The sequence below is a fragment of the Nycticebus coucang genome, chromosome 14 (assembly GCF_027406575.1).
Source record: "Nycticebus coucang isolate mNycCou1 chromosome 14, mNycCou1.pri, whole genome shotgun sequence".
Taxonomy (NCBI): domain Eukaryota; kingdom Metazoa; phylum Chordata; class Mammalia; order Primates; family Lorisidae; genus Nycticebus; species Nycticebus coucang.
Genome location: NC_069793.1, coordinates 46,536,778 through 46,551,362, shown reverse-complemented (window position 1 = coordinate 46,551,362; position 14,585 = coordinate 46,536,778). Strand labels below are relative to the sequence as shown.

At 42.5% G+C, this 14,585-nt stretch overlaps 1 protein-coding gene across 8 annotated transcripts in view; it reads right to left on the bottom strand.

Annotated features, from left to right (window-relative positions):
• The window catches only part of SERGEF (secretion regulating guanine nucleotide exchange factor), a 261,804-nt gene that overhangs the window by 92,358 nt on the left and 154,861 nt on the right, over positions 1–14,585 (bottom strand). For 7 of the 8 annotated variants that reach the window (XM_053561636.1, XM_053561632.1, XM_053561635.1 and 4 more), the window contains one exon: positions 8,223–8,259. The exons of the other annotated variant lie outside the window; for it this stretch is intronic. In XM_053561636.1, coding sequence (XP_053417611.1) covers positions 8,223–8,259 — 37 coding nt within the window. The remainder of the gene's footprint in view (positions 1–8,222; positions 8,260–14,585) is intronic. 8 annotated transcript variants of the gene reach the window in all.

The following is a 14,585-nucleotide window of genomic DNA, read 5'->3' as shown; positions in this document are numbered from 1 at the left end:
ACAAAAAATAAAATATTTTGTATAGCTGAATAACATGTTTGCCTTTTAAGCTAAGTGTTATTACAAAAGAGTCAATAAGTGCAAAAATTTTTAAGTTTAAAGGTTTACAAAGTAAAATGTTACAGTAAAAGCTTAGGTTAATTTATTATTGAAGAAAGAAAAATTTGTTTTATAAATTTAGTGTAGCTAGGCAGCACCCATAGCTCAGTGTGTATGGCGCCAGCCACATACGCCAAGGCTGGCAGGTTCAAATGCGGCCAGGCCACCTAAAAACAACAATGACAGTTGCAATAACAAAAAAAAAATACCCGGGCATTGTGATAGGCACCTGTACTCACAAGGCTGAGGCAAGAGGACTGCTTAAGAACAAGAGTTTAAGGTTGCTGTGAGCTGTGACGCCATAGCACTCTACCCAGGGTGACAGCTTGAGACTCTGCCTCAAAAAAAATAAAAATAAAATATTACAATTGCACGCCCAGATGTCCAAGGTGGAGGGTTAGTACTTGACCTGAACTCTCACAAGCTTCCTGTGATTTCTCCTCTTTTTACCCTTATTTCACAAATAAGGAAATGGAGGCTCAGAACAGCACTGTCCAATACTATATTTACTAGCTGTACTATACTCTACCATACTTAACTACTGAGCATTTGAAATGTGGCTGGTCTGAATTGAGATGTGCCATTAAGTGTAAATAAAATACATATTGGAAGAAAAAAATAAAAATAAATAAAATATTACCATATTGGAGATTAAAATTCAACTTATGAAATTTGGGGGTACATAAACATTCAGACCATATAGCAAATTTGATGATGTAGTACTTGCATACGAACAGAAAAACAAACTAATGAAAAAAGAGGATCCAAAGGCACACTCATACGTGCATGCAGTCCCTTGATTTGTAACAAAAGTCTCTACAATTCAGGGGGGAAAGAATGAACTTTTCAATAAATGACACTGAACCAATGTTTTTACACAAGCTAATCTGAGATGGATTTTAGCCCTAATTATAAAAAGTAAAATAATAAAGTTTCACAAAGAAAACATAGGAGAATATTTTCATGACCTAGGAAGAGCCAATGTCTTAAATAGGGCACAAATATCTCAACCCATTAAAGGAACAACTGATAAGCTAGAGATTACTAAACTTAAGAACTTCTAGTCCTCAAAACACACTATTAAGAGAGCAAAAGAATGAGCCACGCACTGGAGATGTTGGTAATACACGCATCCAACAAAGGTCTGGAATCCATAAGATTAAAAAGATGCCTATAAACCATTAGGAAAAACAGGTAAAACCTACTTTAAAACAACGGGTTTAAAAGAGTCTTTAAAGACTCTTTAGTCTTTGCACTTAAGTCTTTGACTTAAAGTGGTGTAAGCACGTGAAAAGGTGCTCTACATCATTAGTTATGAGAGAAATGCAAATTAAAATCAGTAAGAGTCCACATTGCACTCTCATCAGAATGGCTCAAATCAGTAAGACTAAAAATACCTGGCAAAGGCATAGCACAAATGTAACTCTCATCCATGGGGGCAGGCGTGTAAACTAGTACAACTACATTGGAAAACCATCGCACAGTACCTACTCATGCCAAACACATGACCTAGAAATCCCACTTTTACAGGTGGCCTTAGAATTGGCAAAGAAAAAAAAATAGACAATGTATACATTCTTACATGCTTTTTGGTAGACATATGCATTTATTTTTCTTGGTGTATAACTGTTTTCCCACGTAGCGCATATGGTTAGGATGAATCTGTGTGTCAGTTTTTTTACCCAGGCCTCTAACTTCAGAGTTAGGGACAGCTACCCAATGCGGCCTTCCTACAGACTGTGACAGTCTAACTTGCTTTTAAAGCCACCAGATAAGAAGGTACACAATCCCCAAACTAGGAACAACCTAAATGCTCATCAACAGTTAAATGGATAAACAAGTTGTGGCATAGTCATATAGTGGAATATTACTGAGCAATACAAAAGATTGCTTCAGCACACACATGGATGATTCTTATAGATACAATGTATGGACAAAAAAAAAGCAAAAGAAGAGTGCATGCTATACAACACCATTTAGGTGAAGTTCAAATACAAGCAATCCTCATCTTTGCAAACAGAAGTCAGAAAAGTGCTTACCTCTGTGGGTAGACTATTCAATGAGATGGGACATGACGTAGCCTTCTAGGGTGCTGAAAATGTTCTGCATCTTGCTCTGGGTGCTGTTTTCTTAGGTATATGCACATGTAAAAATTCATCAATCTAAACCCTTAAGATTTGTGCACTTTGCTATACTGTGTGTGTGGATATATATGTATATTGTACTTCAACTTAAAGAGCAAAACAAACTGTTCATCTATCAGATTGGCAAAAATACAAACATTACTTAACATACTCTATGAGTACTATGAAACCAATTTATAGTTTTCTTATGAAAGCTATAACCCAATTATAGCCCAAGAAGTAGGGGAAAGGGGAGAGGGAGGGGAGGGGAAGGGAAGGAGGAGAATGGGTGGAGGGAGAGTAACTGATGGGACCACACCTACGGTGCATCTGACAAGGGTACATGTGAAATTTACTATTTGTAGAATATAAATGTCTTAACACAATAACTAAGAAAATGCCATGAAGGCTGTGTTAACCAGTTTGATGAAAACATTTCAAATTGTATATAAAACTAGCACATTGTACCCCATGATTGCATTAATGTACACAGCTATGATTTAATGAAAAAAAAAAAAACAGAACATACTCTTATGAGACTCTAAGGAATGGGTGCCATTATACACCTGTGGGGACCAATTTTGCAATATCTTGCAAAATTACCAATACATTTACTCTTTGATACAGTAATTTCACTTCTAGGAATTTATCTTACAACTACACTCTCCCACACATGAAACAGCATATATATATAAAGTTATTTGCTATAGCATTGTTCATAATAATAAAAGACTAAAAATTACCTGTTTATGAACAGAGCACTAGTTAAATAAATCATGGTACCTAGGAACACTGGCATATTATGTAGCTGTAAAAATGAACTAGGATGGCTTTTATACTAATATGGAGAGCTCTTCCAGATAAATTGTTGAGAAAAAAAATCAGATACTGGAAAGTATGTGTAATATGCTATCATATATATAAAAGGCAGGGTAAAAATGTATTTTAGCATTCACTTATACCATATGCAAAAAGAAACTAGAAGAATATAGAAAAAAGCTATTACAATAATAGGCATTAGCTGCTTACATGGTAGAAGGTTTTGGGGAAACTGGACAGATAGGGAAATAGCATGAGAAGGAGGTTTTACATTTTAAATATTGAAATGAAGAGATGAAACACTCTTTTATCCAGTGGCTTTAAAAGCGGGCCAGACTGTCACAGTCTGCAGGAAGGCAGTATTGGGTGGCAGTTCTTACCTCTGAAGTGAGAGACCTGGGTAAAAGACCTGACACACAAATTCCTCCTAACTGTACGACATGTGTGGGGCAAACAGCTTACCTTAAACTTCATCTTTCCTTCTCTAGAAAATGGGGTTAGCACTAGCACCAGCTCATCAATTTGCTGTGAGGATTAAATGGGATGATGGAGGTGAAGATTACATCTTGCATAGGAACATACAAGTTTGTACCTGCCTCTAAGCTCTCTACAAGGCCCTGGAGTTTGGAGGCACCACATCTCAAAGAACAGCTGGTGCCAAAAAAGTGTTATTTCTCCCTATTAAATTTCTCTTTCTATTAAATTCTTCCAGGACACTGATGGATTTCAAGCCAAGGTCAGATGTTCTGCTATACATATTATAAAGGTACAAAAATTTAACAATTGGAAATCATCAAGGAAATGAAAAAAAAATCCATGCATAGATTGTAGCTCCAATTTAGTAAAAGAACTGGCTTTGCTTGGAGAAGGAGGAGGCACCACATTTTCCTGCCAATATCCACCCCTTTAACAATGCCTGTCTGGCAAGCCCGAGTGATCCAGGAAAAGGCCACCAATAAAATCCTTCCAAGGGTCTGTTGTGGAGCAGGGAGAGAGGAAACGCAGTCAGCTCTTTTTTTCTCCGTGGGAAGAGAAGGCTGAACAACTGCACATCAGAAGAGAAGGCAAACAAATTGCCCATTCAAGACAAAATAAGCTGCTCCTGGGGGAGGCAAAACAGCTGCAGCCAATCCAGCCAGATACAGAGGTGAGGAACCCAAACACAGAGCTGAGTCGGGGGACCTGCCTCTGGGAGGCAGGGATCTTCTGAGCAAGTGGTGGCCACACACCCTCAGCTCACTCCTGCTGGCCTCAGTCTATGCCCACAAGTGGGAGCCAGCACGCAAGCTTGAACAGACGTGGAGGGAGACCCTGAGTGGAAAGGAAGAAAGCAAAGTAGTGCACCAGCCAAGTGAGGAGCACCTGCCAAGCACCTGTCATGAGGCAGGCGCTGAACAGGCACTTGACACAGAGCGACCATTCAGGAGAACAGCTTCGGGGGTGGGTATCACGAAGTCAGCTCTATAGGTGAGGAAGTGGGCTCAATGAGGCAGCGTGATCGTACAAACACATGGGCAGAACGTGGCCAAGCCAGCCATGGTCAGTGGCCTCAGCTCTCTCCTTCTGTCACTTGAGTTTCTCTATACCCAGCTCCAGCAGTTCTTCCCTCATTTAAAGCAGAAAATCAGACCACCTCACCATCCTGTCTAGCCATCAGGGCACCTGGTGGCAAATACTAAATAAGTCAAGAGGAACTGAATTGGGAAATGAAGGAAGGACCCAACCAAACCGCAAAAGGAGGGCAGAAAGACATCTGGAAGCACATGAAGTAGCAGAGTGGAATTTCCTTCCCCAGAGGAAAGTGTGGCTGCTGGAGCAGGGGCTGCCTCCAGCTGGAACACACAGGGCCTCAGTCCCTTTCGGGGACAATGAACAGCAGAATCCTGACCTGGAACAAACCGGAGCTAGCACTGTTTCCAAGGCTGCTGTGATGCCCAGATCCCCCTGATTGGGACCCCAGAGCCTGGTTTACAAATCCATTCTGCAGCTGTGCTGAGATCTTGCCCCAGACCCTGACATCCAGATTAGGGAAGACACTTTTCCTCCCTAGCTTCTGAGATTCCCACCCTGAGCCTCAGGCCTTCTTGTAGTCATCTTACAATTATTTCCTACCATGAGGTCTTAATATTAATTAATACGTAATAGCAGCTAACATTTATTGAGCTTTTACTTTTGTGTCAAGCACTGTTCTTAGACTTCAAATCAGAACCCTATGAGGTCAGTAATATGATATCCCAGATGAGGTGATCAGACACAGAGAAGTTAAGACACTTACACAGGTTACACAGCTCATAAGTGGAGGAGGCAGAATTTGGATCCAGGTGACCTGACCCCAGTTCTTGAGCTCTTCTTAACCACAGTAGCCATACCGCGCCAGGGCACAGGATATGACGGAGTGGAAAGAGCAGTCTTGGAAGTCAGGCAGACAGCTCTACCATTTCCTACCCCTGATCCCTGGGCAGCCTGTTTAACTCTTTTAACCTCTGAGTCCCAGTTTTCTTCTCTATAAAGAGGTACTTCGTGGAGTTATGTCCATTACCTAAGACAGAATGGGTTCTCGGCCATGTCTTTTTACCCTTCCCTATTTCACCTCCCTTTCCCGTTTGATTTGTCTGCCACATGTGATAAGACATTAAGTTAGGCTTCTTTACAGTCTGTCCTAGTCTACTCTATAATTCTCTTGTGCCTCGCACAGGTGGGACACAGCACCAGGCACTGAGAGGCAAAGAACCCAGGGACTGAGGCTGCAAGCGGGGAATCCATCTAAAATGGGCACTGGTAGTAAGGTGGAGGGGAGGAGCTGGCTGCGAGAAATGATGTAAGCTGGTTCTCTAGCTTGTCGTTCTCTTGCTGGCCTCCTGCCCAGGCTAATAGGCAGCTTCTTGTTAATTCCTGTTGCAAAGCTTGCACCCTGCAGGGCACCCACTGAAGGCCCCATTTCTCCAGTGAGGCGGGGCTCTAGCTCCCAGCTGGCAGGCAGGTAGACATCTTAGAGCCTTGTGAGTGGGCCCACCTTTCCTGTCTCTCTAGACATACAGTGAGCAGACTTGGAGCCAGGCCCCAGGCAACGGGGACAAAATGGAAAATAAAAGATCTGCCCTCAAGGAGAGCACCAGCATGCACTATTTTCCCACTGTCATGATGGCCTCCTAGCTTAGGGAACGCTGGACACACCTTTCCAAAATGTCATCATTTCTCTCTCCCAGAAAAAAATACTTCACTAGAACAGTTACACTAACGAGAAATTCTCACCTTCCCCCACTTGACCAAGAGAAAAGATAAACAAAAAGAATATATATACAGAGGGTACCCCAAATATGTATATACATTTTTAAAAAGGAAAAAACTGTATTAAAATTGTAATACTCAATATATACCAATAACATTTGTTATCTTGCATATTGCATTTTTTTATAATTGCAAGAATCAAACATGACTTCGGTTTTAAAATTTAAATGCAGTTTTCTCCTTTCTTAAAATGTATATACATTTTTTGGGCACTGTGTGTGTGTTACACACCACGCATTTCACACACATTATCTCATCTAATCTTTACAACAATCCTGCAAAGTAAAATCATAATCCCCAATAGATAGATGAGGGGAAAAAAATCAAAATTCTCATAGAGATGGGGCCAGTTTGAATCCTGGCCGTCTGCCTGCAGAGTCCCTGTCTCAGCCTGCTGCTCTTCTGGCTCTGGCCCCCTCCTTTCTCTGGACTTACCGTTTTCACAAATTTATATTCCCTGCAATCTTCTTATTTGTGTTGGTCCCAGAGGAAGCCAACTTCTCCCAGTCCAGTGACAGCAGCAGTAGTAACAATATACTAGGCACTAACTTCAACTCTTTCATTACCTTGTCTTAACTACACCCAGGCTGAAGCAGTTCCGGTATAAAGTATCTGTAGGCAGGTCTGCTGCTACATTTTCTAGCTCCTTTTCTCACCTCAGCCCCTTTTACTGCCCATCCCCTTTTCTGGCTGATAGCCTCCTTCTCTGCTGTCCTTGGTTCTGCCTCTTTGCACATCAGGTTTGGGCCTGCAAAGCAGTGCTTCAAACTACTGCCATACCAGGCAGCTCAGCCAATCTAGCTCAATTCCAAAAAGAGTGTGTGAGTTTCTGCTGAGAACCAGCACTGCTCTGGGTGCTGTGAATAGGTAAGAAGTAAGAGAGAAACACAGGCTCCTTGCCTCTCAGAAGTTCAGAGTCAGAGGCTAGGAGAGAGAAGCAGACAGGAACAGAAATCACTGGCACAAGGCAGGCAATGGTGGGGCTGTAGCAAGAGTTCAAAAATATCAGAGCCAGAGGGAATCTCAGTTTTCTGTTTTAACTCCTCCATTTTACAGATGTGGAAACTGAATAACTAACATTCCTAAAGCCCTTACTAGTAGCTAAGCACCATTCTATGTGCTTTAAATAGAACTCAGTTAACTCTCCACCAATTCTAGACTCCACTGCCCTCCCCATTTTAAAGATGAAGAAAACGAGCCAAAGAAGAGTTAAATCCTTTGTCCCAGTTCACACTGCCAGTAAGTGGAAACTGAATCGAACTCAGGCAGTCTGGCCCTATACCTGGTCTCTTTAATATACTGTGGGATGGAGACTGAGACTCCATGTGGAAATAGTGAAAAGGCTTCTTGAATCAATTACTCATAGGTTGAATATGAAAACACTAAACTTTGATTATCCAGAGTCAGCTAAGAGGAAGCCTCTATTAACCAGAGATTTGGGTCCAAGTGGAAGTTCCCAAGTTGTCACTAAATACAAGGCAGTGAGGACAGGGAGCAAAGCTCTGTATTTCCAAAGAAAGAGCCGAACCATTAGGGAAGAATTTGGTATAGGGGAGTCATTCAAAAAGCAGTCCAATCCACTCCCCCTTTTTATGTCTGGCTTTTCACACATGATGACCCCAAACCATGAGTTAATATCCTTCAATGCCACTTTCTAAAGCAGGTAGGCCATCGCAGCCACCTTAAAAAGATGCTCAAGGATATGGACTAAATTTTTGGAAAAGGCACTTCTAGAAAACCTTTGGCCAACCAAAGACTTCCACATCTTCTGATCCCTCCCAACACATATACACGCACACATGCACCCTGGCTTTTGGTTAACCAAGAGTCTTCTCCAATTCTGCCACATGAAGTAACAGGATAAATATAGTCACCAGTATAAAAATCACTTACCAATTACTGCCAAATTATGCTCTGAGCCACATGAGACCTGCAGAATGAGGAAAATAGTTATATGAGAGAAAGAAAATATATAGATATTTCAGCCAGCATATTTTAAGATCACAGTTATTGTCTAATGATCTTAAAATCCATTTTTGGCAAATTTTAGGAAGGAAGTTGAAAGGAGTACCACATACAAAGATTAAGACTATAATTACAACACACTCACAGCCATGTGTACATAAAAAGAGAAAATGAGAACAAAACTGAAAGGAAATACACCAAGATATTAAAGAAGTTGCATTTAGCCAATAAGACCATGAATTTTTTTTAATCCTTTTCTTCTTTCTACTTTTTGTATTTTTTAAACTTTCTATAATGAGCCTATGTTACTTTAAAAATGGAAAAATAACAGTTTTTGAAAACTAAAAAGACCATCATTCTCATCTGGACTGATAAAATTGACAAAGAATTCAGTAGAAATAGAGTGATCTGAGGAGAGATGCTTGACTTCCCCTCATCTGTCCCCTGTCTGAACTTTCACCTACCAGCCACACAAACTCTCTGCAGTTCTTCGAACACATCATGTTTTCTCACACTTCTAGGCCTTTGCACATGCTTGTTCCTCTCCTGCCTACCTAGTACATCTCCACTTATCTTTCACAATCTCAAAGCATCTATTGAGATGCCTTTGCTGTTGCTTCTAGGCAGACTCAGACACTCCTGTCCTTATGTCATATGTTTCTCATTGTCGCAGCCATCTTGTTGCCTGTGAATATTTTTTCCCGTCTTGCACTTAACTGTGTGCATCTTGAGAACAGGGCTGGAGTCTCATTCACCTCCGTATTGCACAGTCGGACTAAACAAGCATTGGGACTCAGTTAACATCTGCTAAGTGAGAGAATGAATGAAAGATGTTCATGGTAGCTCCTGGCAAGAAGAGTTCAGGTACTCTGGAATGTTAATGCTGGCAGGGCCCTGGAGTTCACCTACATTAAGAGAAGATGACTGAGGCTTGGGAAGGGGAAAGAACACACCTCAGGTCCCAAAGAAAGCCTGTGCCAAAACTAAGGCTAGAACCACCTCTACGAGTCAACTTTTTTTATATGAGTCTGATTAAGTGAGATCATGTGGTACTTGTCTGTCTATGCCTGGCTTATTTCACTTAACATAATGTCCTCTAGGTTCATCCACGTTGTCACAAATGACTACAGTGAATAATAACATCTTGCATTCTTAAAAAATACTAAGAGACTAAATTTTGTTCCCTCACCAGAAAAGTAACAACTATGTGAAATAAGGTATGTTAATTAGCTTGCTTTAGCTATTCCACAATACATATATATTTCAAAACATCATGTACACATGACAAATATTTACAACTGTATCTGCCAATTAAAAAATAAAATGAGAGCCACTCTGATTCTCCAAATTCTCATACAAGTTCCTTCATTGCTACTTCTCATTCTTTCCCAACAAAAACAACTTGGAAGTAATATCCAAATATTCTTAGCAAAGGCCCCGATAGGGTAACAGGCTCAAAAGACACTGGAGCACTGGAAGCCACTGGGCACTCTGGCAGTGAGAAAGGGCAACAAGGCTTCCTAGGCTTTTTTCTGTGTAAAAGCTGTGCTTCCCAAATCCCACCTTCCACAAGGAAGAGGACTACCACACTTCCTCCTGATTGCCCAGCAAAAAAAGTTCTTGTGTCTTTCACCCACAGTAAATACTTCCGGGTTGTCTAGTCTTTGAGTTCCTTTAAGGCTGGCTCTGGATCTGATTTACCTGTGGGTTCCCACTATGCCTCATCCATGAGGCCACATACACAGCACAAGTTCATTATGTGCTTCCTGGCTGTAATGAGACTGGTTCCCTAGGTATGTTACAGGAAGCTGTTTAAATTGAAGAACTGGAAAAAAAACCAGCTGTCTACCAATAGGGGAATGCTCATGTAAATTATAGTAAAGCCACTGGATGGATTATTACACAACCTTGGAAAATGATGCTTACAATAATAGGAACATAGTCATAATGTCATATAAACTGAAAAAAATCACACAAAAATTATATATATAATGTGATCTCAACTCTATAATAAAACATGAATGACTGAAAGGGGGTGGCGCCTGTGGCTCAAAGGAGTAGGGCACCAGCCCCATATACTGGAGGCGGCAGGTTCAAGCCTGACCTGCCAAAAAAAATTGCAAAAAAAAACAAGAATGACTGAAAGGAGATACGTCAAAATATGAACATGGTTACCCCCTGACTGGGGATGAGACTAGCATTGTTAGTAAGGTTTTTTCTTTTTTATATACTTTCTGAATTTTACATGCAATACTTACAATCAGGAAAAAGGCTATTAAAAATAAGAAAAAAAATATGATATGGTTTCTATGACAGAGTAAAAATAAATCCACCTGGGTATAAAATATATACATTATGAGATGTGGTATGTTTAAAAGTAGTGGGGAGAGGCCAGGCAAGGCGGCTCATGCCTGTAAACCTAACATTTGGGAGGCTGAGGCGGATGGATTGCCTGAGCTCATGGGTTCGAGACCAGCTGGAGCCAGAGCAAGACCTTGTCTCTAGAAATAGCCAGACATTGTGGTGAGCGCAAGTAGTGCCAGGTACTCAGGACGCTGAGGCAAGAGAATCGTTTGAGCCCAAGAGTTTGAGGTTGCTGTGGGCTATGACACTTCAGCATTCTACTGAGGGTGACAAAGTGAGACTCTCAAAAAAAAAAAAGTAGTGGGGAGAAAGGATTTGAAGAAAATGTAACTAAATTGTAAGGATAGGTGCATCCTGGTGGTAGGACTATAAGATATTTTTTCTACTGTTCTCTACTTTCCAAATCTTCCTTAACTGTGGCGGTAGCAGCAGTGGTGACAGTGGCAATAGAATTAAAGCTATTATATATGAGAGCTCACATGTGTTGGGCATCACGCCAAGGCACTTTGCAAACATTATCACATTTTAATCATCACAAAGATCTTTCCAGGTAGATCTGACTTTGCTCATTTTAGACATAAGGAGACTGAACCTCATACATATTAAATAACTTTCATAGCTAGTTAAGTGGGAGTAGCAAAATAAAACCCAGGTCTGCCCGATCTCCAAGCTGACATTTTTTATTGCTATGTCACGTTATCTTCGGTCTTTAAAAAATAAAGTTATTTCATTTTACAAAATGCATAGAGACAGCTTGGCACCAGTAGGACAGTGGTTAGGGTGCTGGCCACATGTACCAGGTTCAAATCTGGTCTGCTAAACAACAATGACAACAACAAAAATAGCTGGGCATTGTGGCAGATGCCTGTAGTCTCAGCTACTTGGGAGGCTGAGGCAAGAGGATCACTTAAGCCTGAGAGTGTGAGGTTGCTGTGAGATGTGACGCCACAACACTCTACCAAGGATGACATAGTGAGACTGTGTATACTCTGGAGGCTGAGGCAAGAGAACTGTTTGAGCCTAAGAATTTGAGGTTGCTGTGAGATATGAAAAAAAAAAAATTTTTTTGCTGATGGTGAAGAAAAAAGAAAAATAAATGCATAGAGAGAAAGAGCCTGCCTTTGACTGCCAGGGTTCACCCACAGGCTGTGGACTGCCAGAGTTGACCAGCTTCAAGGACCAGGAGCTTCCAGAAACAAGCCATTGACAAATTCTAGTATCAGGCAGCAGATGTTACTCTGAATTAGTGATTGAGATGGTGATGAACAAATTTTGTCAGGCAAATGTATATCCCCTCTATTTCTTGCTATCTATGCATTGGCATTGAGGTCAGGAGACTGAACACCACAGGCCACAAAATCCCAGTGTTATCCTCCTTCAATGAAATTGTATCAGTGACCATTTGCTTCATAATGCTCCCGTCAGCATCTACCCACTTCCCAGCTGCAGGCAGCTTTCTAGAAGACGGTCAAAAATGGCAATGTCCTCAGAAGAAAGAGATCCAGAGCCAGGAAGCTAGGTGAGTCCTAGGCCCTTTGCTTTCTGGCTCTGAGACCTCTGGCAAGGTATTTGCACTTCAGTGTTCTCTGGTATAAAAACCAGTGTCTGTCTTGCCTGCCTTACAGAATCTCTAGAGGACAAATGAGACAATCCAAACACGATAGCCATGTGTCCCGCCTTCCTTATATATAAATCTGGTCATGTCATGCCCCTGTACAAAACCTTTCACAGGTTCCCTGCATTTGTAGGGCAAAGCCTAAACTACAAAGTACGGCTCACAAGGCCCTGACGGGTAGGTCCCTGTTTACTTCTCTGGGTTTGTTTCCTCCCTCTGTTACTCATGGACCCTCAACACCCCCACCCCCAAAGCATATTCCCTTTCTGCCTTTCATATCACATTGTCTTTAAGAACACCATGCAATCTCAGGCCTTTCTTCATGTTCTTCTCTTTGACTGGAACTCCTTTCCTCCAACTGTCTGCCAAGGTAAGTCCTTTAAGGTTATTCAAATATCACTTCCTGGTAAAGGCTTCTCTGACTTCTCAAGGCAGAGTCAGCTCCTGTCACAGCACTATGTATCATGGCCCTTAACACACATTTGCTTTCTATTCAGACTGTGCCATGTGATAGCCGCCTTTGTCTCTCAGACATCCAGAAGACTGCCTACCCAGGAGTACCTGCCACACAGCCCAGATGTAGGTCACAGGGGCTGAGGGGTGGAGCAGTACAAAGAAAAGAGACTCAGGGAAGGTATGTGATCCCAGAGCAAGTGTAAGCAGCAGGGTGAAGCCTCTAGTCAACAGGTGCTAGGCCCTGAGATGCAGAGTGGGGGCAAAAAGCGGAGAGCACTACAAGCACGGAGTGCAGAGATGCTGGGAGCACCAAAAGTACAGCAGGGTTGTTCTAGGAACTCCAGCACAGCAAACAACACAGAAGGCCACAACAGAGCGCCGTCCTAGGAAACAGAGCCCCACTCTAGAGAAAGCAGGTTCCAGCTCACTGGCTGGGGCCTTCCAGAGAAGTGAAACACACTCCCCCCCGGGTAAAGTGGGAAGCAAGGGTGGGTGGCTGTTTCAGTGCTTCCCCAACATGAGAGAGGTCTTCTTTGTTCAGGGACCACAGCCTGAGGGGTCAGAGCTGCAGAAAACAACTTCAAACCCCCACTGCCAATGAGTCAAGATCTTCCACCCACCAGGCTGGCCTCCATCAGCTCTTGGAAGGGAAGTCAGAACTCCCACGGGGGGCTAGATTTTATGAAATATAGCTAGACCCAGGCAAAAAGTAGTTGATAATAGATGCCTAGCACATATGTGCTGAATGCATTAAGGGATTGAACAAATGAATAATCGAATGAATCAGAAAAAAAGATGAATGTGAAAATATTTTTCAGCTGTTACATGTGACTACTTTAGTTCTCAGCAGTACAGCTGCACCATTTGTAGAAACAGCTGGCTGACTCTTTATAGCATGCTTATGGCCAGGCACCCGGGTAACTGTTTGCTTCTATTATTTCATTTAAACTTATTCGATATCTAAGTGTTCTTTTGTTGCAATCATTTTTACAAATGAAGGGACTGGGGTTCAGAGAGGTAATGTCTTCCTGCTAGCAAAGGTGTAGGATTCTATGATCCTTCAGATTCAAGCTTTCCTTCCTCCCAATAGTTTGAGCCCTTCCATTTCCCATACGGGATGTAAATAAACCACCCACCCAGTTCTTTACATCTGGCAAGCTCTGTGCTAATTATACTACTTAAGAGATCTTAAACTGAAAGAACCCTAGATTTACAGGGTTTAAGCAACGTCTTATCTGGGGCTAGGAGCACCCACCTCTGAACTAATCAAGAAGCTGTTCCAGGGCTGTTTCATAGAGGACTGGCTATAAAATGGCAACAATTGTCTCCTGCCCTCCTTATGGGAGCTATCGCTTTGTAGGAGAACACCACCAAACTGTTCAAACTGGAACATTCCAAACAGGAGGAAATCAGGGCACAGAAAAGAGTAGGATGGGAAAAGAACGCTGGGGAACAAGGGGGACTCGGGGGAAGAAGTGCGAGGACACCAGTCTTACTTGCCACCAGCCAGAGACCACCCTCACCTTCCATCCCAGCCACATCCTAGAGGCCATCCAGCCCGCGTGGTGGCTGGTGGAGCCTGCTGATTGGTTTCTCCCCAGCCAATGGGCCTAGGCACAGCAGATGCTATGGTAATGGGGCACACAAGCAAAGACAAGTGATAGCCGGGTGGGCTGGGCCTCGGGCAGCTAGCAAGCTGCTACCATCTGGGCTCCGCTCAGTGCCGCCCTACAATGTAGCCTTTGGCCGGCAGAGCCACTGGAGGGAGAAACATGATCGTGATCCCAGGATCGCAGTCCCGGCAGCCCACCTAGCCCAAGTTAACAAACCAAAGGAAAGGGTGCCTCAGGGCCGCC